General features: G+C 37.1%; 2 protein-coding genes and 1 long non-coding RNA gene across 4 annotated transcripts in view; 1 reads left to right on the top strand and 2 right to left on the bottom strand.

Annotated features, from left to right (window-relative positions):
- The window catches only part of DIAPH3 (diaphanous related formin 3), a 464,308-nt gene that overhangs the window by 370,602 nt on the left and 67,288 nt on the right, over positions 1-26,418 (top strand). The window lies entirely within an intron of this gene.
- On the bottom strand, positions 7,789-11,828 carry HDAC8 (histone deacetylase 8). Its single transcript, XM_072617072.1, has 2 exons — positions 8,388-11,828; positions 7,789-8,153 (listed from the first exon to the last, which is right to left on the bottom strand). The coding sequence occupies exon 1, from the start codon at positions 10,818-10,820 to the stop codon at positions 9,681-9,683; it is 1,140 nt and encodes a 379-aa protein (XP_072473173.1). The 5' UTR covers positions 10,821-11,828; the 3' UTR covers positions 7,789-8,153; positions 8,388-9,680.
- LOC140509506 (uncharacterized) overlaps positions 16,311-26,418 on the bottom strand; it is a 55,086-nt gene continuing 44,978 nt past the window's right edge. For both annotated transcript variants that reach the window (XR_011968789.1, XR_011968788.1), the window contains exon 3: positions 16,311-18,740. This is a non-coding gene — a long non-coding RNA (uncharacterized lncRNA). The remainder of the gene's footprint in view (positions 18,741-26,418) is intronic.

Raw genomic sequence — 26,418 nt, forward strand, 5'->3', positions numbered from 1 at the left:
ATTTTCTGATTCTTATTAGGCATCATTCCTAGCAGATATTCCATATCAATCATGTCAAAAAACTTTTCTGCTAAAAAAATGTTATGAAGCAGCATCAGTTATAAAGTAACTCACTGCATGAACCAATGAGAAAAAAAAAACAATCTTCAATGTAATTTTTATATTATTGCTCATGATTTTTTAATTCAGTGAAAATGTATTAAGGCATTGTTCCAGGTACTGTGGGGGAATATACAAATCAGAAATTAGTAGTCCCTACTTTCATGAATCATATTGTCAAATAGTGGAAATGTTATGTACAGTTATAAGATAGAATGGAAGTTATTTGGAAGCATCCATAAAGTGCTAGAAAGGTTTAAAACTTTTTAATTGATATCTTTCATGCTTATATCTTCTTTTTCAGTATAACCCATCTCCTCTCCCACTCAGAGAACCATCCCCAATTTTAAATGTTTTAAAAGAGAGGGTTAAGACATTTTAGCAAAATTAACCAACATATCAATCAACAGTATATGTATCCTACCTCCGGAGTCGCTCTTCCTTGCAAATAAGAGAGGGAAGTATGTTCTCATATATTTTCTTGGGATCCAAAGTTGTAAATTACAGTTACAGTGTGCCGTTTCTATTTTGATTGTGGTAATAGATCTTTCTACTTCCATTGTTGTTGTCATTGTTTAAGCTGCTTTCCAGGATCTATTTATCTCCCTTTGCATCAGTTCACATAAGTCTTCCTTTGTATTTTTTATATTCACTAGGTTGTTTTCTTTCTTTTTTTTTTTTTACAATCATTAATTACATTCATATACCACAGTTCGTTTAGCCATTCCCCAGGTGTTGAATTTTTTTTCTGGTTCTTTGTTTCTAGTTCTTTGCTACTACAAAAAGTGTGTTTTGTATGTACATTAGATTTTTCTTTCAGTCTTGGACCTCCTTTTATTTTTCTTTGATTTCCTATAGAAGCTTTTCCAAACCCTCTTGTTTCATCTCATGTCCCACCTCTCACCTCTGAATTCTTTCATTTGAGGACCCTGCTTTTTACTTTATTGAGAAATTTTAGGACTTTCTTGGTGAATCCCATCAGCTCCCCATTTCGTCATCTGAAAACCCCCTGACATAATCCACTAATGTCTTTTTCTCTGTTTATACTCAGTGTCTGTTTTCTCTGCTTCTGACCCTTTGCAGTCTGACTCCCAACCTTGTTATTCAGCTGAAACGGCTCTCTCCAGCATCACCAGTGATCTCTTATTTTGCCAAATATTTTCTTTTCTCAGTCCTCATCTTTAACTGCTGCATTAAATACTATTGACCACTCTCCTCCTTGGGTTTTCATGACACCACTCTCTCCTGGATCTTTTTCTACTTGTCTAACTGCTCCTTCTCGCTCTGGATTTTTTTATCATTCATTGAGGACAGCCAAGTGGTGGTAAAACCATCTCCCACTGGGTGTCTTACATCTTTTACCTTACTCCCTAGCCTGGCCTTGGGCTACCCCAGAAACTATCAAGGATGATCCAGCCACAGGAAAAACTGTGGTTATCTCCCTGGGTTAGGATGTCAGCTCCTTGAGGGTAATAATTATTAAATCCTTTGTTTTTCTATCCCCAGCACATAGGACAGTTCCTGGCATACTGCAAATGCTTAATAAATACTTGATAATTTTTGTAGTGTGATCTGTAATCATATCCATATCCATATATCACATATCCATTCAGAGTTGTTTGATAATACATAGTAAAGTATTATTCTAAACCTAATTTCTTCCAGACTACTTTTTAGTTTTTCCAGTTTCTGCCAGATAGAAAGTTCTTTTCTAGGTAACTTATGTTTCCAGGTTATTGAATACTAAGTTATTAAATTCAGTTATTTCTAATTATTTCTTGTCTAGCTTGATCTTGAGAGTTTAAGGATTTCTTAATTATATTTATGCAGGTATTGAGTGTGCTTTCATACTGATTTCTATATACTTTGTAGTTCTTTTTAATTGAACTTCCCAATTCTATTATTCTTTCGGTTTTTGCTATAAAATGTTAATTTTTATGGATTTATTTTCTAACCTACTACACTGAGTATATTAATGTTTGTTTCTTTGCTGATTTTCTGGGATTTTCTATTAAATCTGCATTTCATCAGAAAATAGATTTTTGTTACTTCTGCCTACCTTTACGTCTCATCTCTTTCTTTTGTCTTATTCTTATTTCTCGCCTCCTAGCACTATATCAGATAAGAGATACTTGTTTTAGATAGGTTGATCATTTAAAAAAAAAACGTTCTGGGACAGCTGGGCTGAGCAGTGAATAGACTATCAGCCTGGGAGTCAGGAGGAGCTGAGTTCAAATGTGACCTCAGACACTTGATACTTACAACCTTAGGCAAGTTACTTAACCCCATTGCCTTGCCTTCTCCCCTCAAAAAAGAAAAAAATTCTTCTGTGTCCGTACTTTATACTTTTTAACAAATCTGAATTGTATTTTGTCAAAGGTATTTTCTTCATCTATCGTATAGACAAAAGTCTGAGAACATTTTCTTTTTAATTACCTTCCTAAGAATGGACTGTTTTTGAATTCCTAGTATAAATCCTATTTGAATATAATGAAGCATTGTTTCCTGTTGTAATTTTTTGATAGGATTTTACATACAAATTAAAATTTATATTCTTTAATGATATTGATCTGTATTTCCTTTTACCTGTTTTTTATCATTTCTTGGTTTAAGTATTAGGATTCTATCTCTCTCATAAGGAATTTGGTAGTGTTTTCCTTCTCAGGTTTTTGAAAATAATTTGTGTATTATGATTATCAGTTGTTCCTTAACATCTTGAAAGTGACTTTTGTAAATTCATATTGACCACATTTCTTTTTTATTGTTGTATTGTTGTTTGTCATTGGTAGCACCTTTACAACTCGTTGAATTTCCTTTTACAAAATTATATTGTTAAAGATCTCTAATGTTTTGTTAATTGAAATATCTTATATTTTTGTAGCTAATCCTCTTTTAATTTCTCATTTGTTTTGGCATTTAACTATAATTGATTCTGACAATCTTTTCATTTCTTCTTTTGTTATGATTCTCCCATCTTTAAAATTTTTTTTTCTTCATACTGAGTATTTAACCAGGTTGAATAAAGGTATGTGTTAGGCTTTTTAAAGAAGCAGCTTTTAGTTTTATCATCTTTCTGGTTTCAAAATTTTCTTTCTCAGATATTCAAGATTCCCTTTTTTTGTGTTTATTTTTGTTCATACGTTGTTTTCCTAATTTTTAAATCTAGTATTTAACTCATTAATGCTTTCTTTTTCCTTTTTGTTAATGTATGTTTTTAGGGATATGTTTTCCCCCTTGTGCACTACTTTAGTTGCATCCCAGAAATGTTATTTTTTCATTATCATTGTCTTTCACAGTTAGTAACTCTTTATCCTATTTGTTTGACTCACATAATAATCTAAAATAATCCTGATTACCTATTCATTTATGTTTGTCTTTTGCTTGCAGTTCTTATATTGGTTACTATTTTTATTGCATGTATTTCTAATTTCTCTGTGCCCTGGTACTTTTTTTTTTTGTAACAGTAGTGAGTTGAGAAAAATGTAAATGTATTTTTTCATGATCCTTTTTATTAGATGCCATAAATCTTTTAGTTCTGTATTCTACAACAGTATGTTCAGTTCTATATTTTCCCTTTTGTTTACCCTTCTGTTAGATTTGATCAGCTCCATGAAAAGAATTTTAAGACTTCCTATTATTATCTTACTATCTATGTCATTTTGAACTCAGTTTAGATAAAGTTTGATGCATATGTTTAATGCTGATTTCAGCAAGCACTTATTAAGCAACTACTACATGCTAGGCACTATGAAAAGGTCCCTGCTCTATAGCACATCATCTCTGGAATGAGGAAGTTCCAACTTATATGATCCTCATATAAGTATCTGTGTATATAAAATAAATACAGTCTATTTTTTTCCCAGGAGAAAATAGCAGCTTGGATGTAGATCTGGAAAGGTCTAATACAGGAAAGGAAGTGTGAACCAAGCTTTTAAGGAAACTAGGGATTCTAAAAGGCACAAGTTATCAGTGAATATAGTTCAGAAGTGAGGTGCAGCCTGGGGAAAAAAGGATGAAATATTGTGTGTAAGAAAGAGCAAGAAGGATAGGTTTACTAAACAGTATATAAAGGAGAGTAAGGTATAACATGGCTAGAAAAGTAGTTTGGAGCCAGATTGAGAAGGACTTTATAGGTCAGAGGAGTTTGTGTTTTGCGCTATAAGCAACAGGGAGCTACTGAACTTTACTGAATAGGAGGGTGACATGAATAGACATCCCCTTTAGGGACATCATTTTGTCATCTAGGAATAGGATGAATTATAAAGAGAAGAAACTTCAGAGTTCATCAATCTTGAATAGTTCAGATGAGAGGTGATAATAACTACTGGCGGGGGGTAGGGGTTGGGGGCAGGTGTCAGGCAAAAGAACGGTAGAGATACCAGCGAGGATGCTGGAGTAGAACGAGTAAGATTTGACTTCTCACTGGATTTGTGGGGTGAGGGAAAGTAAAGAGTCATGGATGACTGAGGTTATGAATCAAAATGACTGGACCATTGTGGTGCCCCTTATGGAAATAGAAATGTTTTGAAGAGGGTTGGACTTTGGAAGAATGATAATGAATTCTATTTTGGACATGCTGAGTTTGAGATGTCTCCAGAACATCCGTTGTGAAATGTCCAATAGGCAGCTGGTGATAAGGGAGTGACGTGGAAAATGACTAGGGCAAGATATAGAGATCTGTGGGTCATCTGTATAGAGATGATAATTGAATTCATGGGAACTGATGAGGTTACCAAGATAGTGTAGAAAAAGAGGGCTCAGGACAGAGACTTGGGACCAGAGTCAGGTGGCATGATATGGGTGATTAACCAACAAAGGAGACTGAGGAGTGGTCAGACAGGAAGAAAACCAAGAATAGCATCATGAAAACCTAGGGATATGAACATATCTAAGAGAGTCTCAAATCAACAGTATCAAATATTACAAAGTTCAAAAGAAGAATAAGGTCTGAGAAAAGGCCATCAATCAGTTTTAACAATTAAGAGATCATCAGTAAAACTTTGGAAAGAGAGTTTTAGTTGAGGTAATGAGGCTGAATGCCAGGGTGCAATGTGTTAAGAAGTGAAGAATAGGAGGGAAAGTAGAAGTGATTATAGCCAGTTTTTTTTTCTATGAGTTTAGCAGTGAAAAGGAAAAGAAATATAGGAGGGTGTAGCTTGAGGATTCTGATGTATTTTTGGTTTTATTTATTTTAAATGAATGGTATTAACCAAGGCATGTTTGTAGGCATTAGGGAATAAATCAGTTGACAGAGAGAGATTGAAGCCCGGGGCGGGGGGTGGGGGGGGGTGGGGAGTGGGGGGGGGCACAAGATGCTGAAGGAAAGGATGAGATTCAGAGTACCACTACAGAGGTTGGCCTTGCAAAAAGATGACCAGGTCTTAATTAGAGGCTGGAATAATGAAGATGATGAAAATGTTGTCAAGACGTTTCCAGGGGGTAAGAGTGGGGAGGAATTGTAGAACTGGGAAGAGGGAGCTCATAAATCACTTTTTTTTTTTTCATAAATATGAGACAAGATCTTCTGTTGAGAGATTACAGAAAGGGAAGATGTGAAAGGCTTGAGGAGAAAAGATTTGGAATAGCCTCTATGGAGAATGGTATATAGAATCAAATTGGGGAACTGTATAAAGATTGCCTTGTTATGGGGAGGGACCTTATTTAATTTGCATAAATTCAGTGAACCTAGTCAACTCAAGTATGTGACTTTCTTTAGCACTGTTCAGCAACCTGTGAGTAGGAATGGAGATAGATGATGGGAGCATGTAGGTTGGAAAGCAGTGATCATTTAAGAATTTCATTCAGTCTTATCCCTGGATATTTACAGGTTTGATTTCATCCAGACCTATGATTTCATTGGCATAAGGAAATTCTGGTAAGAAAAGCCGCTCCTAATGTGGATCATCTGCCTATGTCACTTATTGGTTAAGTGACTCATCCAGAGTAACCTGGCCAGGATGTGAGAGGCTAGACTTAAAATTCTCAGGTTACCTTTCTAGCCCCTTTGCCACATAGCCTCTCGTTAGAGTATGAATAAAAACAAATACTAAATCAGATTGGAGCATAGGATCAGAAGATATCATACAGGAATTCCAAATTGATGTTTGTTTTTGTTTTGCCATCACTTCCATTTCCCAGTGTATCTTTCCCTCCCACTCTTCTCAGAATACCATTTGCCACATTAAAAAATGAAGAGGGGGAGGGGAAAGTTCAACGAAACATTGAAAACATCTGACATTATGTTGTGTTCTACACCCATTATCCCCCACTTTTACAAAGTAGGGGGAATACTTTTCCTATTTCTTCTTTTTAGGACCCAGCTATGTCAATGATTTTGCATCATTTAAATTTTTTTATTTTGTTTACATTTTTGTAGTTATTGGGTATATTGTGATGTTTCTTTACCTCATTTTGCATCAGCTCATATGAATCTTCTCATGCTTCTCTGTATTCATCATTTTTCTCATTTATAGAGTAATGTTCTGTGTCACTTTTGTATGTCACTTTTGTACCATAGCTTCTTTGGACATTTCCAAATTGATAGGCATCTTCTTGATTTCTAATTGTTTGCTACTACAAAAAGTGGAGCATATATCTAGCAGGATGGTCCATGGGTCAAAGTGTATGGAAATTTTTGGCCCCTTTATTTCCACAATCTCAAATTTATGTTTAGAATGGCTGGACCAATTCACTGATCTACCAATATTAGTATGCTTGTCTTTCTACACCTCTTTCATTGTTGACTGTAAGGGCTATGCTTGGTGAGATGAAACCTCAGTTATTTTGTTTCCATCTCTCCTGTTATTAGTGATTTGAAGTATTCTTTTATGTGGGTGTTAGGTTTACAATTCTTTTGGGAACTTTTGTTTACAATCTTTTGACCTCTTCTCTCTTGGAAAATTATTTTTGGTCTTATGTTTTGTCCATTCATTATCTCTGTATCATAGCCTAAGCTGTTTTAAACAAGTTGTTAAGCAAAAGTAGGATATGGACTAAGTTAATTAAAAGACACTTAAATTTTATGTTCACTGTGCTAGGTCTTGAGAATAGGATAAAATATGACACTATTCATGCACTTGAGGATACAACAAAAAGAAAGCTGAAAGAGCCCAGAAACTGTCCGTCATCAACAAAAGAGAAGTTCCTTGAATATGCTGAAAAGTCATAGCTGCCAAAGGCAACATATTTAGAGCAGGAGAAGGAAATGAGCATTTCAATAGTAACTACTACGTTCCAGGCACCACGCTAAGTGCTTTTCATACCAATATCTCATTTGATCCTCACAATCACTCTGAGGTAGATGCTGTTATTGCCCCCATTTTACAGTTGTGGAAACTGAGGCAAACAGAGGTTAAGTGCTTGCCCCAGGGTCATACAGCTTCTAAGTGTCAGATGCCACATTAGAACTCAGATGTTCCTGACTCTGTAAGTATTTTCCTGACTTTAGGTCCAGTGCTCTTCATCCACTGTACCAAAAGACTCCATGAACATGAGCACAAAATCATAGATCTACATGACTGATGATTTCAAATAGTGTCATTTCACCAAAAAAAAAAAAAAAAGCACTTGAGGATAAAAGAAACATAAAGCGTTTGTTGTGAAATGCATCTAATCAAGATAGTCCCATTTATAGGGAAGATTTATAGGGAAAATGAAGAAAAACAGACATACAAAATACAGCACATGTGCTGGGGGTTTATAATCATTTTATTTTTTTATGATATTGGGATTTACTACTTTCACACTTTGCCACTTAGTATTCAATACATTATGTGAGGAAGTGGAAATGCATTTTAAGATGAAATCAGAAAGAGTAGCTAGACATGATCAAATACAAGCAGAAGAAATCCATGATATTTTAAAGTCACTCAGGAAATGATGTTTGTGATCTTACAGAGAGGGGAAGGAAGATTTCATAGAATGGAAAATATCAGATGGGTACTTTTGACTAAAAAGAGACCAAGAAGACAACAGTCACCACAGGTCCATATACCTGCTTTCTCATTTCTATTTGATCTTCTTGAGAATGAGCTTTGCATGCATCAAGGGAATTCCTGAAGAAAGTATGAGAAGAAATAGTTGAGTTTTTGTAGATTATTTATTACAACTAACTAGATCTTGATTTCACAAGTCACAGAGTTGACAGGAAAAAACATACTACTACTATATACTGTTTTATTTTTTTCTTAAATATTTGACTTGGCATACAGCCTTAAGCTCTCTCAGACAAGGTTTCTCCTGGGCACAAACTAAATTACTAACTCACATTGACAGGACTGTGAAAATACCTTTGTTTAGTGATCCATTGAGTACTCTCATCAACTGTGATATAAGTCTGCCACTGTTACGGTTGATGCCTGGTTAAAGTCCAAACAAAAAAAAAGAAAACATTGATAAGGAGGCTCTCCCCAGACTCCTTTTGATAGGCAACACTAATTCATCCCTAGAATACTGCAAAATCTCCTCAGTGAAATCCGCAGTAGCACTGCAATCATTTACATTGGAACAATAAAGTGAATCAAAAATACATATTGCCCAGATTATAACATAAAGGTGGACAAGAAGTTTACTGAGTTAGTCCACCAGTGTATATATAAACACAAAGAGGTGCAGCAGACAGACAATGAACCAGACTCAGAACTGAATGGTGTACATAGATAACCTAAGATAGTAAGAGGTACTGGAGTCCTCAGCCCTAGACTTGAAGTCAGGACAACTTGGGTTTGAATCCTGACTGGGATAATTATGAGTTATATGACTCTGGGCAAATCACTGCCATCTTTCTCCAAACCTCTTGTTTCCTCATCTGTCCAGTGGGGATAATAATAGCACCTACCTCACTGACTGGTTGTAAGAAACCAGTGAGATGATGGTTGTAAAGTGCTTTGTACATTTTTAAAAGTCCTATAAAATGTAACCTCTTAAAGCCCTATGTAAATGTATTATATTTAAAAATTCAAGAATAAGGCCTTCCAAACTACTGGCTGATCTCTACTGAGAATTTAGAGAAAACCTTGCATGGGCCTATCGCAGTCTGTAGTACGCATATTGATGAAATCCTGAATCTGTTAAAAACTCTTTATTAAAATATAATTATACAAGATATGCAACTATTTTACAGGTGAGATGAAGTTAAAACATAATTTTTATGTTTTTTAAAATAAAAATTATATTTGACCACTACTAGTACTACTCACCAAATTCATCAACGACAGTGAACAACTAACCCCAAGCGTTGCTTGCTTAAAAAATAAAAACTCCACACCCCAAACCCACCAGAAAATTATTTGCAAGAATACAAACTGCTTTTGCCTTTTTAAAAAGGAATCTGAATTTTGTCTCAACTGTGTTTCAGAAAAAGCACCTGAACCTTAAAAGTTACCTTCCTTCTTCTTTCGGTTCCCTACTTAGACCTCTGGGGTGTCTGCCTACTGAACTCCACGAAGACTAGCTGCCACTTGGTAATCTCTTCCAGGTTTTTCCTCACAGTCACAAATTCACAAAAACACAAAGCCAGCTTTACAAGAAATCTTCCTATATTGTCAAAATCAGACCTAGCCCCCCCACCCCACCCACTTCCCCTAAACCACATGCTTCATATTCCCTGTAATTCGATTCAGGATATGCTGGATCTGGTGCAGCTCGTTGCGGTCAGGCCGGCAACTGGGGGTAATTTCCAACACATAATCCGGGCCGTATTCAGTGAAAAAGTCGTGATCTGGGATCTCCGAAGAGAGTGTTCTCCCCAAGATGACCCCGGTCAAGTATGTCCAGCATCGGGCCGTGTTGGCAAGGTGGTAGCCACCCCCGCCCAAGATGAGGGTGGCCAGCTGCCACTGGAGGATGTAGGTAAGACACTTCCCGAGTCCCACCGGAGTCAAGTTGAAGGAGCACATCGGGTCCCCAGCGATGGTGTCGGCTCCTAACTGTAAAACCACTGCTTTGGGGTTGAAGGCTACGTAGACCTCCTTGAGGACACTTCTGCAGAGCTGGTAATACTTCTCATCCCGTATGCCATCCTGGATGGGCACGTTGACGCTGTAGTACCTCCCCTTCCCCAGACCCACGTCAGACACGTCGCCAGTTCCCGGGAAAAACCCTGGAGAGAATTTATGCAGAGACACAGTCATGACTTTGGAAGTGAAGCTGAAAGCATCCTCGACGCCGTCCCCGTGGTGCAGGTCCAGGTCCACGTAGAGGATCCGGTCAAACTTCCTCCTCAGATGCAGGATCCCCAGGACGGCGTCGTTGAGGTAACAGAAGCCCGAAGCTTCGTCCTTCTTGGCGTGGTGCCAGCCTCCGGCCCAGTTAATGGCTACCTTACTTTTCCCATCGATCAGGCACTGGGCCGCCGTGATGGTGGCGCCCCCCACTGCGGCCGCGTAATCGAATATGCCCTCCGTGCCGGGGCAGTCGTAGCCCAGGCCGAACTCCACCGAGTCGGGGTGCTCGTCGTCCCCCTCCTCACTGACCTTCTGGAGGTGCTGCAGATAGGCGTCGGTGTGGAAGCTGGCCATCTCCTCCATGGAAGCCACCTTGGGCTTCACCACCCTCATCTCCTTCAGCAGCTCGTAGGCTTCGATCAGGGAATGCACCATGCTGGCGCGCTTGGGCACCTTGGCCAGCGAGTCACAGGTGCGGACGTACTCGGGGCTGTAGATGTAGACGGGGGGCAAAGGCGGCTGCCGCGGAGGGGGCGCTGGCTCCTCCACCTCCTGCATGGCCCCCCTCCCCCAAGCCCTGGCCCCGGGGACGCTCGAACCGTTGGCGGCCGCTGCCCCTCCGCTCGGCTGCCGCTCCCGCCGCTGCCCGTCCCCGTAGCTCCCGCCGCTGCCGCCGCCGATTCTGCCGTAGCTTCCGCCGCCGCCGCTGCCGCTTCCGCCGCCGTGCCTCCCCAGCCCTCACCGCGCAGCCGCCTCCGAGGCTGCGGGAAGAGGGGGGGAGGGGAGGGGGAGAGGGAGGAAGGAAGGAGGGGGGAGGGAGCCTGGAGGCCGCGGGCCGAGCTGCGCGAGGGCAGCGATGCCGGGGAGCTGGAAAAGACGCTTCCGGAGCCGCCCCCTCCACGCACTCTCAGGCTTTCTTCGTAGGAAATGGAAAGGGCGTGACCGTGGGCTTCCTAGGCCGCCGAGATCTGCCCGCGGCAGCCTTTGCCCGTAGCCCACCGGGCCGGCCGGCCCGCTGCCCTGCTTTGAGATGTTTCAGCCAGAACCGAACTCTTGGAGCAGCCGCGGTCAGCCCTGCGTCACCGCCCAGCGAACGTGTTTGCCGTCATGAGCGGACTCCCCTCGACGGAAACGAGTCGAAGGGCCCCGCGTGCTGCAACCCCTGGCGCGCGGCTCGTTGTAGCAGCGCTGTAGGAGGGTAGGGCCATCTCTACAACGTGGGCTCCTCGGTCACAGTGTCTCTGGTCTCCCACCGGAGTGGAACCGTGTGTGTGTGGTCTGTGTCTGTGTCTGTCTGTCTGTGTGTCTGTGTAGACCGGATCTGAGCCCCGTACGGTACTGAATTTAAAAAGAAAAGTGACTGCCCCTAGACGGCCGCTGTCATCAGTCTCCGCTGCCTGTGAGATCACGTGTGTGTCCACTTTTAACTGACTTCCATGCCCTAGAGAAACGCTGTTATGGATGTGCTTAACAATAATACGTCCTACTTTTATTTTAAAAAATAGATGCAGTCTTAATGGACCATCCAAATCAGGAAAATAAAGATGCTACTTATTTTTCCTTATTAGTTTTTCGTTAAAGGGATGTGTTAGAATTCTTGCCTGAGAAAGTTCTCAGTTTTTTAGAAAGAATTATAACCTTAACATCAAAAACCAGTACAACCAATTAAACTGGTTTCAGTGCTGTATGTTGAAAAAGAAATGACAAGATTTGGTGATTGGATGTGTGAGGTGAGAGGGAGCAGAGGCGGCATCAGGGTTATGGGAAGGATGCTCCACAGTAAGGGGAGGGAATGAAGGGGAAGGATTTAGAAGGAAACCTAATAAAGTCCAGTGTGGGGATATGTTGAGTTTCAGATGGTATTCAGTTCAGAATGGATGTCTTAAAATTCGGTTTAGGATATACACCTTTATCAGTGCTGAACAACACAGGAAAATTAATATAGGCTGTAACTATAAACATAGTATCCAAATGTTATGTTTGGATAATTTATTGAAATTCACAAGGAAACCTCTTAAGAGAATTTGGTTTAGTATATTTTGAACATAAACAGCAAAATTGTCATTTTGGTATGTAAGGCACTGTTGTTAACCTTCTACTAATATATGGTTCCACATAATATTTTTGACCTACAAATTGAAATGTCACATTATGAAGTCTACTATGTAATTACAGTGATCACCATGGTTAAAGAGTTTAGAAGAATGACTAAAAGACGTAATGACTATATCCAAGGAAGATCATACTGATTGTTATTTACAGCGTAACAGAAAAGGGAAATTTTTAAAAGTTTTAGGTTACTTCGCATTTCATGAACAGCAGTACAGCTGAGTTGAAAATTTCTGAATCTAAGTTTAGAAAAATTTTTATTTACTGCTACTTTTACTAAAATTTGAAGATCTTGGAGCTCCAGTTATATTATTGATTTACTGTTATAAAATGTACAACCTGTTTCTCCGAAAACTTCCATAAAGTATTATGAGAGATGCCTGAATTAAAATCAACACATGATATTAAATCACTGTGAATCATGGGGGAATTCGACTAATTAGCATTAACAATAGCATCATTTTTCTGCTATATATAGATAGTATTCTAGTGGTCCGAACCAAGGGAAAATAATTAGTCTTCTACTGTTGACTACTTTAGATCTATAAAATTTGATTTCCATTAATAATTTCTCTCTGCAAAGAATGCTAAAACATCACTTTGAATTATTTCCATTCAAATATCTTTGAAAGAACTTAAAATATTACTTGAATATATCCCTCTTTCAGAATTTTATTACAAGTTGTCCTTCTTCATGAAATCTTCCCAGATTAATTTACCAGTCTCCTAACATTCTTGACTTTGCCAGGATCATGGAATCATAGGTTTATAGTTGGAAGAGACCTTCAAAGCTACCTAATCCAGTCCTTCACTATGCAAATGGGGAAGCTGATTCAGAGAATTCAGACAGGTAGAGACAGAACTGAGATAGGAATTCAGGTCCTCTGACTCCCACTCCAGTACTCTTTCCTCTATACCATGCCACATATATTCAGATTACTATAACTTTATCTGGCAATAATCACTTCTTCTAGTATTAAAGGGCAACAGAGCCATATATGCCACACAAGAATCCATAATGTAATATATTATCAGATCTACTCTTGAGGCTGATCTCATTCTCCATGTTCCTATATTTACACTAGTGGAGATTAGGACTATTTTAGCCAAAGGTTTCCTGAGAGATCCCTTTGTATTGGTTTTTGGGGAATATTTGGAATCAGAAAATAATCTTTATATAAATACTTGGTAGTGTCTGCCTAAGCATCTTGCCAAAGCTGGTAAGTTAAAATACCACTTTCCCAGATATTTTTGATTGATAATTTGTGCCCAGTATAAGCTTTATTATTATCCAACAAAACTGAGACTACTAGTTCTTCAAACTACCAGAACTCTAGGATTCCCTTATATTATGGCTCTACAGACCTGAAATGACCAGAGATTGGAGTGGTTTTTTTTCTTTTTATGAGGGAATCAGTTAACTTTTGATCAGGTAATGATGTTTATATAAAGGATCTGGGAAATAAAGCCTATATTTGGCATATATCCTATATAAAGAATTTATGTGGTATAATAAAAATAGCATTTATATAGATAGCACTTTGTGTTTTGAAAAGCATTGTAGTCATCTTGTAGTTGAGGCTCTAACTTTGGCTCCCTCTTAGTTCAGATTTGATGATGAGATGAAGTGGGGCACTTGTGAGTCATTGAACATTAAAACAAAGGAGGTTTACTTTTCCCTAATAGGAAGAATGTACAAAAAGGATGCAATGGTTTTTAGCCTCTTTGCCCTCAAGACTGTGATCTGCAAATGTAATCTGGGCATTATGTCATCATTTGGGTGACTTGTGTAGTCTTAGGCATCTCTCAAGTCTGAGAGGCCCAGCCTCTTCATAGGTAGGACATCATACCCCTAGATGACCAAAAAACTGTGGCAGTGAAGCCAGGGCAAATAAAGTCCCAGGAAGATGTTTGACCCTGGGGTTAACCCTGTGTTGGCTGAGGGTATGGAAATGAAGCAGAGTATGGGAAACTGAGTCCAATCAGTTTCTGAGGGCAGCTTTGTCCTATCACATCTCATTTGATCCTCACAACAACTTTATGAGGTAGATATTATTATTCCCATTTTACAAATAAGGAAACAGGCTGACAGAAATTAAGTGACTTACCTGTTATTGATCCTAAGAATGAGCACAAATGTGAAGTTTAGTGTTACTATACATAAAAAAATAATTTTATCCTATGTGCTGTCAGCAGGACCAGTGGCCTTTAACCTCTGGATAGCCAGAGTTGAGTAGAGCAAGCTAGAGACAAGAGAGTCAGGAATCAAACAGAAGCTTAATTTCAAAGTGGGGAAAACGACTTGCAGGCAAGGAGGGATCTAGACACATGTGCCAAGACCCTGTCACTAGAGAACGGACCCAAGACTGTGTGAGGAGATCTCAGTACTTTTACCAGTGGCTCTACAGTGGGTTGCAGTTATGATAATGAAAGGTAACAATGAGACAAGTTTGATTCACAGCAGGGATTTATGACTAGAACATAGGTATTTATCTGGTGCTTGTCCAGGCTGAGGGAACACTGAATTCTGGTCAAAGCAGTACAATAATTATATGATTTTGCCAGAGGAAGAGTGCAGAGGATTATTGTTATACCGACCTCAGGGCATAGCCTGCTTGCTGGGTCTTAGCCCTAGAAAACAGGGTATCTCCTAATATCTTGGCAATGCTAAAAAAAAGAAAAAAGGCAGTTATATTTTAAAACAACATTCTTCCTACTTAGTTGCAAGATTTGTTTTTATAAGAGTTTGAAAATATTTGAATGGGGAAAGGACATCATTTGTCAAAAGAGATGATAGCAATTCTTGTACATCTCTGTTTTAGTAACAAAGCTCTTTTTGAAAAGTATATTTCATGGGGCAGCTAGATGGAAGAGTAGAGGTGGATAGAGTAGTAACTCTTGAGTCAGGAGGATCTGAGTTCAGATGTAGTCTCAGATACTTATTAGCTTTGTGACCCTGGGTAAATCACTTAACCCTGATTGCTCCTAAAAAGAAATTGCATTTCATTATTTACAATGGTAGACTTCATGAGTCAGCAATGATTTTAGAGTTTTGAATTGCTACAGGCTTTGAATATCAATTCTTCTCCTTCTCTGATAGTTATGCCACTAGAAAAGCATAGCTTGAAAAGAAGGCCTAATTACAGTAGGGTTTTGATTCCTTCATACACGGTATTAACCATTGTAGAATTTAGTTGTGACACTGTTGTAACTAAAAAAGCACTGATTGTGTTTTCAGACATGTTCTGAATGGGATTATGCATTTGGATGATGCCAAATGGTCCTGCTACAAGTTCAGAAGTGTGCTGGATAATTCTAATATGAAATGCTAATTATTTTCAGCTGAATGTAAATAACATGGCACCAAGACTTATTTTCAACAACTAATGAAAGCTGGTGTTCTATAAGCAGAGAGAGAGCAACAAGGATACTCATTAGGAAAAACATAGTTGACAAGCAGCTAATGCACACTGACTTGGACTTCTATTTATATTTTCCTTCATGATTTTTCCTTGTTATTAGTGATAAATTGCATTTGGAAAAAATCTAATGAGGGTACAAAAATGATAGCTGCTGAATTCTGCCAAGATAGGCAGAATATCTATAGTCTTTGTCTACCTTCATTTCCTTCTACCTACAAAATATAATTTTTTGCATGAAACTAATTGAAAACGCAGTCATTTGCAAGACCATCAATCTAACCATACCAGACGCCTAACCTGTAACACCCCAACTGAAACAAATCCGGCTGTCCTACAAATGTGATGCTTAGACACAGACATATAGATTCAGAATTTCATTGAAATTTTTTTCTTCCTATTACAGTAATAAAACTATTTCAAAATAAAGTAGCTAAATTGTTCAGTGGTGTTGTTTATGATATAGAAAAATGTACTAGGAGAAGGAAAAAAACAGAATAATTTCAGTTTTGGGGGAAAATTTTATTTCAGAATCATACATAGTATATGTAAATTTATAATAGTGAAATTTCTGACTTGAGATGATTAAATGAAATAATGCCTGCATATAGAGCTTTACAAAACCTTGAAGTGTTACATAAGTCCTAATAGTAGTAGTCATAGTAGTATTCAAAATAAGGTCATTTTGTGTTATCTTAAGATTTGGAATCATAGGCATCTTCAGGTAAACAGTAGGTTCAATGGCTCTAACTGAAAAAGGCAATGCATCTTCTCTGTTCCTGCTGTTAAGCTGAACTTAGCATAGAGAACATGTGACCATGTTTCTTTGTAGAGTTAGTGCCACAGCACAAAGCTTGTTTCAGAACTCCCAGAGACCACCTTGATTCAGTATATCCCTTTTTTTTCCACAATAAGCCTTACTGGCTAAGCTTAGCTAATATGGGCCTGGACTCCCTTTGACCTTTAAGCTAGCTTCACTGGCTTTATTGGTGACAGTGCTAACAGAGGGCAGTAATCATAGATCAAAAAATGAAAGGAACCAGAAAGGCTATCTAACTCCCTCATTTTGCAGAGGAAAATTAGCTTAAACTGAGGAAGTTAAGTGATTTGCCCAAGATAATTCAAGTGGAATTTGAACCTAAGTTCTGACTCCAAAATCAGTGCTCTTTTTAACCAAAATGCACTGAATTACATGAAGAGATTCCTGGGGAGAGCCTGTAATGTTGATAAAGAGCACAAAATCTCAGAAGTGATCACCTAGTCCAAGGCCATACCCCAGCCAGGGATTCCCCTCGTTTTTATCCTTAATGTGATTGCCCAGCTTCCTCTTATAGATGTTCAGTAACAGAGGACTCTTTGCTTCCTGAGGCAGCTTACTTCATTTTTTATAAAGCCACTTTTTTCTCCCTGAGGAAATTACCCCTGAGTTAATGTTTAATAAATGCTTACTAACTGACTGAAGTAGCCCTTAGGCTGTGGCCACCCCATTGTTAAGGGACAGTTGAAGAAGATACCATTTTCCCTTTGATCCCTTTTTAAATGAAAAAAAATTAATAAAATTTTACTTTATAGCCACTTGAATAGAATGTGTTGATTCCACCATTTCTATGGCTGCCCAATTTATGCTAGTTTAAAATGATAGCAAACTACTGTCAAAGAAAAAATATATTGAATACTATACTATACATTTTGGTTACATACCTGCCAGAAACAGTTTTATTCTATTTAAAATTCTATATCTAAGCCTTTTCTAACTTAGAGATAGATGGTCAAAGTGGCAGAGTTCTGTCCCAAGATGATTTTAGGTAACATTTACAGAAATCTTGATCAAAGGAAAGATAATAATATATTAAAATATGGTATTAGGTTAACATTCCTTATACACTCCCCTCAGGTTTTCTCCTAAAGTAATTAAAGGGACCTACTTTTTCCCATAGGGAGTTTATATTCTAATAGGAGAAGCAACATGTACACAGATGAGTAAATGCAAAGTACATTCTTTAAAGTACACTGCTAGATACGTTGAACCTACATAGATCATAGACAGAATAAATTATACATCAAAATATTTAAAGGATCTTTGTGTTAGCAATAAATTAGAAAGTAATTACCTGTTAATTAGGAAATAGCTAAACAAATTGTGGCTTTTGAATATAGTGGAATATTACCATTCTTTAAAAGATGATGGATATGAAGAAGTCAGAGAATCATGGGAAGACATCTGAACTGTTACAAAGTGAAATAAGCAGAAAAATAATAGACATGACTATAAGGTTAATGAATACTAGCATTTCCATAGTACATTGATGTTTGCAAAACACTTTAAAGATATCTCATTTTATCATCACAACCACCATGGGAAGTGGGTGTTATTATTATTATTACCCATCTTCATTTTACAGATGATGAAATTGAGGCAATGCAGAGGCTAAGAGATGTGCTCAGCATCACACAGCCAGTGAGGTTCTGAGGCAGGATCTGAGTTCAGGTTTTCCACATTCCAGATCTACTGCTCTACCCATTTCATCACCTGCTTCCTCTTCAAATCTCAGATATTGCCTGCTTTCAGCGTTACTTTTTGCAGTTCAGTTTGAGGTGATTTTTAAAAAATCACCAGGTGTTAACATATTAATACTTCATCATCTGTGATTATATCTTCTAACAATATCACCTGAATTCATCTCTATTACAGAAATGTGTGTGTGTGTGTGTGTATGTGTGTATGTATGTGTGTAAGTACAGGTAATATACATATTCTAACCCTCAGTGATTGAATGGGCAAAGTCTCAAACAAACTGAGACCTGGGAAAGATCTTACTTTAGAAAGGCCTAGGTCGCTCACTGCATCCTGAGCCATTCCTGTCACCTTGACCTTTGTCTTGCCACTGAACTCTGGAGGTGAGATCAGACTGATGACTTTGTGCAGCTCTTCCTCACTCAAATCACTCTTCTGGAACGAAGGACAAAAACCACCGACATTATATATATTATATATATATACACACATACATATTGCATATATATAAGTAATACAGATATACGTATGTGTGTAAATAAACATGTCATATACACGGATGCATGTATGTGCACATACACATTTTAGCTGTGTTCGGGGTGAGGTGGGAGTGATAAATACCAAGCTGAGAACTTTGTTTTTTATCCTAGAGACAAAAGGAAATTACTAAATTTTTTTAACAGGAACTTTTAGTCAAGTAAGCAGGATTTACTAAATGCCTTCCTATGTACCAGGCTCTGTGCTAAATATTGGAAATACAAATTAAGCTAGGTCACAGCTAATGTAAGGTCGCCACAGTGCACTGTCTTGTTTGTCATGTGACCCATGGTAACCAACCATTGTCAGTCTGTCTATAGTCTAATTTATCTGTGGCCGGAGGAAGTTTCACTTGTTTTAATTTTGTCCCCTACCTACTGCCAAGTTGTGCAGGTCTGCATTAAATGGTCATATTTTTCTAATTTGCAGTATTCAAAGTCAATAATAACTATATGTGAAACACAGTAATTGGTTCCAGTCCAATGAAAATTTTTTACTAAATAAGTTGTTTTTTTTTAATCTGTTAATTAACATAGCATAACAGCAAAAATAAGCAAAATGTAGGTGAGCCATTGGATAGAGTGTTAGGTGAGGCTTAAGAAGACCTGAGTCCAGATCTGGACTCAGACAGTTACTAGTCCTGTGACCTTGAACAAAACAATTAATCTCTATTTGCCTCAGTTTCCTCATAAAATAAGAATAAGAATAGCACCTACCTCCCAGAGTTGTTGTGAGGATCAAATGAGTTAATATTTGTAAAGCACTTAGCATAGTACCTGGCACACAGTAGGTACTATATAAATAGTAGCTACAGTAATTATTATTATTATTCAAGCTGATTATAAAGTAATAGAGTTGTTACAGAAAGTAAAACATTTTCAATTACTGAATATTGTACTTAAAGTCAAACCTACACTGGCAATATGATAAAATTACATCTTTCTATATAAACTGATAGATGCAGAAAGCCTAATCTACATTTGGTGAATTTGCATGCTCAAATTTTACACAAAGAACCAAGTATAGTTGGGTAACCCAGCGCATTATCTTACATCAGTAATGCTTTAAATGTCATGTTGTTCATGACTGACGGGGAAATATGTCTAATAGGATTGCGCATATGTATATATATAGCCTATATCAGACTGCATGACATTCTGGGGAAGGGTAGGAAGTGTATAGGAGAAAATAATTGGAACTCAAAATCTTATAAACGTAAATGTTGAAAACTATCTTATATGTAATTAGAAAAAATAAAATACTATTAAGTTGGAAAAAATAAACATAATGTTGTTAACCTTGCAATATTTTTCCACTGCTAGACTAAAGTAACTTGAAAATCAGTCTTCTAAACCAACTTTAGTCATCCATACTTTCTTATTTGACCACCAAAGAGGTAAAAATAATAGATAGATATAGCCTCTAAGAAGAATTCTGAGACTGATCAACAAGATTTGGTTTTCATTGCATTATGTTACAGTAAGTGTTAGGTAATCCCCTGACCCTTTAAATCTGGGTTCTTTTTTTCTCTCCTAGAAATAAATGTTAGTTCAGGAAAGTTTTCCAAGTAAGCCTGTTGCATCCATATTAAAAATTTGTCTATCCACATATCCACCTCTTTTGATTATTTTCTTCAAGACATCAGGATATTTAATAACTGCATCCTCATCTGCATTGGCTACTTCTCTGTTAATTTTGTTGTGCAGTTGAATTCAGTTTTTAAAGTGATCAAATCAACAATTGCTGTAAAAGTTTCTTCACTATCCACTTCATTTCTATTTTCTTTCACTGCCTTAATTAAACTTAAAACTTTTGCGTGAAAAACACTCTGCTAAGAATGCATTTTTGGTTGCAGTCTTTACTTCTGTTTCTTGTAGTTGCTTGCAGACCACAAAAAGCTGGTGCAACTTTGCCTTTTTCTTTTGTTTTACTTGTATTTTTTATAACATTCTGTACATTGATTTGGGCAATCCATCATCTCATCCTATTTTAGAGTTACTATGACCATTTTTATGCCATTCAGTTACATCAGATTTTTATAATAGTAAAATATCCTCCCTTCCCACTCCCAGCCCCATCTCTCTGCCCTGGCAGTGTTCCCATATAGGGTGTTTTTCCCTTTGTCTCTTAAAGTGCTCTTTAAAAAAAAACTAATACAACTCTTAGTGATATGGTATGAAGCAGCACATTACATCCATATGCAGTGATAAGCAAGTGCAGACTGATGATAGAGCAGTGTTTTAAAATCTTCGGCTAGTTCACAAGTGTCATATTAACAGAACTTTTGACTCACGCTAAATCATATCTGGTATTTTGTAATTCACATTAAATTGATTTTCTTCTTTGAGGTCATATGAATTACAACCCAGTTGTATAAGTATGAAGAGATTTGGTTACTGCATTTGAGGAGTTTACATTGTAATTTGACAAGCACACACAAGGGAGCTAGAAAGACAGGAAAAGGAGAAGGTACCCACAAGAGGGCATGGTGGCCAAGTTCTGAGAGTCAGAAAGGGAACAGGGAGATGAATGAAGGATGACTGTCCTGGGCCCTTCCTCAAATTGGAAGTTCCAGAAGAAACTTAATTTGAGGAGGGGTCCTACTGAGTCAGAAGACTCTTCCAGTATGAGAAGATGTTAGGGATGAAGGGATCTTCTACGGTGAGAAGAAAGCTGAGGCATGGTGAAGTACAGAGTCAGAAGTAGAGCTGGGAGAGTATGAAGGTTAGTTTTTTGTCAGTCCTAGGTATTAAAAAGTTTGATTTAGTAATTATTTGAAGGATAGATTGAATGGAGTCACAACTAGTCCACCACACCACACCAGGCCCTCATTGTATATACTTGGGATATCAAAAGAATCTCTCAACCAGATTTAACCTTTTAACCAGAAGTTTGGGGAACAGGAAAAAGAAAATAAAACTACACATGGCATGAAAAAAATCAGAATTAATAATAATAAGTTGAATAAAGGCAAATATGGTAAAAATGTATATACATGTCACTTTAATAAATGCAGCCATACTTGTTTAATTAAATATGTTGCATTGGCAAGTCATAAAAATGTGAGAAGTGGTATAAAGATATCATCAAGGACTCATGTGACTATAAAAAAATAACAAATGGGCAAACCAATTATTGCATTGGTATCCGCAACATAAAAGGATTATTCTTCTAATATATTGAATAAATCCTCTGGGGAAGATTTACATATTGTGTGGACGAGAAGACCTGGATGGATTGGGATCTGCACTAATGAAGGGAGTATTCCTATCAGTGCTATCATAGTTCTTTGAGGTACAAAGGCAAGTTGTTCATTTTTACCAGGCTCTGTGATTCTCATGTGACTCATGATCACTCTTTGTGGAAATAGGCTACAAATTTTGCTGAATATGCATTTTGTACCTGCAAACCCAGGGCACCACCCCTGCATGCACCAAGCATCTCTAAAGACAATATTGGTTTCTTATATTATAATTTGTTTAAAAAAGAATGTATGTTAGCTTTGACAAGCTTTAACACCAAAGTGTCACGTTTGCATCTATGTCCCCTGCTGAACCTACTTTTTTTCTTTCTTTGGTATATTTTTCTTGATTTTGTTATTAGCTCCATAAGTGTTAGGTTTGAGGTATGTTTTGAGAAGTAAAATGGGTTAGATGAAACCCAGGTCTCAGACCAGCCTAAGTTATAAATTTTGATTGTTTTTCTTTTTATTGATTCGAAATAATACTTTAAAAATAAAACTACTCTTACATTTGATTGCTCCTAATAGATGTATAGGAGTCGTACAATTTAATCATGATAAATAACAGCTAATGCTTATGTAGCATTACTAGCATTTTGTAGCATTACTATGTAGCATTAACTCAGTGCCAGGCGCTGTGCTAAGTGCTTCACCATTATTATCTCACTTAATCCTCAAAACAACCCTAAGAAATAGGTGTTTTTATTATCCCGATTTTACAGTTGAGGAAACAGAGGTTAAGCAATTTGCCCAGGGTCACATAGCTAGTAAGTGAGGCCAAATGTAAAAACTTGGCCTTTTAGATTCTAGGTCTAGCACTCTATTTTTGTAACTATTTGTCTCATTTGCAAGTAAATATCAAATTTGTTTTCTGAAGTAGTTTCATGTAGACATGTTAAAATGACCTCATTTTAAAACTGTATCCTTATAGAAGCTAAAATGTTACTTTTTGTTAAGCATATTGAGCTAAGTGTTACATATGCATAAAGTAGTTGGATAGAAGTCACTTAGATTAAAATGTTTTTTTTTTAAAAGATCTTTAATTCTTACAGTTTAATTTCAGAAAAAAATTATTCAAGTACGAAAGCTTTACATGAGACTTTGCAAAAAAAAAAAGGAGTTTCTATTATTCCTTGTACTAATGAAGAGCATAAGTACTTTTTACAAAGGTATATTTGCTTATCACAGGCTACATAATAGTTTGACCTGCTGTGTGTCATCAGACATAGGAATTGGACCTGTGGTTGTTTCAAGGAACTCTCTGATAAGGAAAATCTTTCTACCTAAGCAAGTCAACACCTCCTCTGCAATTTGTAATCTTAGAGAGCTGTTATCAGAGACAGGATTTGAAACCAGATGTTCTAGACATCATGCCTAATTACATATTGTGCCGCACTGGGTGGGATTATTTAGCGTTATTGAATTAAATGCTACACAGTGTCCATTTCAACAATTTTACTTCTGCTCTTTTTGACTTTTTAGACTCTTAACTTTGTTATTATTTTGATATGATAGATCAGTATAGCAGAGAGGAAGAAGCTAGTTTGGTGTGTCCAAAGAGAGCATGTATCCAATTGTTTAAACTTTCTACTATGCTATTAAAGTACTATATTTTTCAATGGTGGGAAGGGTTAGTGGGGTGCATACTTGGGTACAGCCTTGCTTTACTACTTTAAAAAAATAGAATTTAATATTTTAAGATTATGGTACTATCTTTTGGTTGTAATAGTAATAGTAAAAGTAGTAGTAGTATCCAATTCATGTGAAAGTTTTAATGTACTATTAAAATACTAGATTTTTTTAAAGGTGGGAAGGGTGAGGGGGTGGCATAATTGGACCCAGCCTTGCCTGATTAAGAGAGCTACTCCTGCAGATTATTGAAAAAATACTTCATAGAGAAATAATCTTCCCATTCCAGGTATCACAAAAATGAATCTTTGGCAGGACTATTGCCATTCCTGGCATTTATGTCTTCTGGAAATAATGATGCTACCACTGAGGCCAATAAGCAAGTTATTAAGCCTCTTGCCACTTACAGATTGCCGTGTTATCGCAACACTATTTAACACATCTTATAGCCACTTTTTGGTTTGATATGAAAGAAAATAAATTATCTGAAAATCTATTATCAGTTTTTTAAGATAGTGTGGGTACCATCTTGATTTTTATTGTTAATATTTCTGTTGACCTATTCAATATTTATTGGTAAACAATATTTTGAACGAAAATGTGATAAAGATGCAGATTATTATTTTTTTTTTTTTTTTGCTGATATAACTGTCACAGTAGAGATAGATTCATGATAAAATGAAAGCCAACATTTAAATTTAAACCACATAATGGTAAAGTTCCTCTTGGTATTGGTCAGTATATCTTATTTGCAGACCACACTGCACACATTATTTAACAAATGTATTTTAACAGTTCTGTCAGACACTAGCCAATAAATACACTATGAGTTTCACATTTCACAATGATTATTAAAAGCTAAAGCAATCACAAAGAATCATCCCCTATTTTCTGTCATTCCTATGTCTATCATTTTTCCTGTGGGTAACTAGAAATAATGGAAGAATTGTTTGGAATACGAAATGATCTTCTTTTTGCTTCTTTCCCTTTTTGATAATAGCTAAAAGAAAAAGATCAAGAATTCTAAGAATCCAGAAGACAGCCAAATTAAGTTATCATTATCATTAAAACTTAAGTTTTCCTCTGCCAAAATGAAATTGCTTTTTGCTAACTTCTGAATATTAACTTTTTCACCCCCAGTAAAGTTTGTGGATCATTATGAACTATGTTTGGCTTCAAAAATGATCAATTTGAAAAAATTATTAAATACTTACTATATTATTCAGATGAGTAGTATTTTGAGAGAGGAGATGGAGTAAGCATTTCAGAGAGAGAAGTGCAAAGAATGGATAAATCCCAGGAGGGAGGAATACATGCCTGGTATTGGATGATGTTGACTAGAACAGGATACATGTAGGTGATCAGGGATAAGGTAAGAGATACAAGGTTGGAGAGTTAGTGGAGAGCCATCCTGTAATATTTAGTTCAAGCCACTTCTAATTTCTGATTTCAAGAATATTTTTTGTTTTCTGTTCTGTGCAAAATCATTACCATCTAGCTTATATTTAAATTGTACAGTCCTTGTTCGTCTCTAAAGTACTTTTTATTTTTTAAATTAAATTATTTTATTTGTTTTCAGTGTTCAACAATCACTTCCATGTATCTTAGATTTTTTTTCCTCTCCCTCCCCCTCATTCCCTCCTCCCTTCCTGCTCCCTCCCTGAGACAGCATACAACCTTATATAGGTTCTACACATACATTCCTGTTTAATACATGTGGCATGGAAGAATTAAAATGAATAGGGAAAACCATAAAACAAAACATAATACAAAAGAAAATTATCTGCTTCTATCTGTGATCCAATTCCATACTTCTTTCTCTGGATTTTGCCTCAAGAGGCCATTGGAAATTTATTAAGTCCTTGCATTGCAATGAACTACCAAGTCTACCAGAAAAATTCCTCACACACTATTGTTGTTGCTGTGTACAAAGTTCTCCTGGTTCTGTTCCTTTCACTTAGCATCAGTTCATGTAAGTCTTCCCAGGTCTCTCCGAAGTCTTCCTGTTCATCATGTCTCATAGAATAATAGTATTCCATTACATTCATATGCCACAGCTTGTTTAGCCATTCACCAATTGATGAGCATCCCCTCGATTTCCAGGTTTTTGGCCATCACAAAGAGAGCTGCTATAAATATTTTTGTACATGTGGGACCCTTTCCTATTTCTATGATCTTTTAGGGATAGAGCCCCAGAAGCAATATTGCTGGGTCAAAGGATATGCACATTTTTGTAGCCCTTTGGGCATGGTTCCAAATTGCCCTCCACAATGGTTGGATCAGCTCACAGCTCCACCAACAATGAATTAGTGTTCCAACTTTCCCACATCCCTGCAACATTTATCATCTTCCTGTTTTGTTACATTAGCCAATCTGATAGGTGTGATGTGGTACCTCAGAGTTGTTTTGATTTGCATCTCTCTAATAGTGATTTAGAGCGTTTTTTCATATGATTATAGATAGCTTTAATTTCTTCCTCTGAAAACTCCCTGTTCATGTCCTTTAACCATTTCTCAATTGGGGTATGATTTGTATTCTTGTACATTGGACTCAGTTCTCTATATATTTTAGAAATGAGGCCTTTATCACAGACACTAGTTGCAAAAATTCTTTCCCAGTTTTCTGCTTCCCTCCTAATCTTAGTTGCATTGGGTTTGTGCAAAAACTTTTCAATTTAATGTAATCAAAATTATCCATTTTGCACTT

Source organism: Notamacropus eugenii, chromosome 6 (assembly GCF_028372415.1).
Source record: "Notamacropus eugenii isolate mMacEug1 chromosome 6, mMacEug1.pri_v2, whole genome shotgun sequence".
NCBI lineage: Eukaryota > Metazoa > Chordata > Mammalia > Diprotodontia > Macropodidae > Notamacropus > Notamacropus eugenii.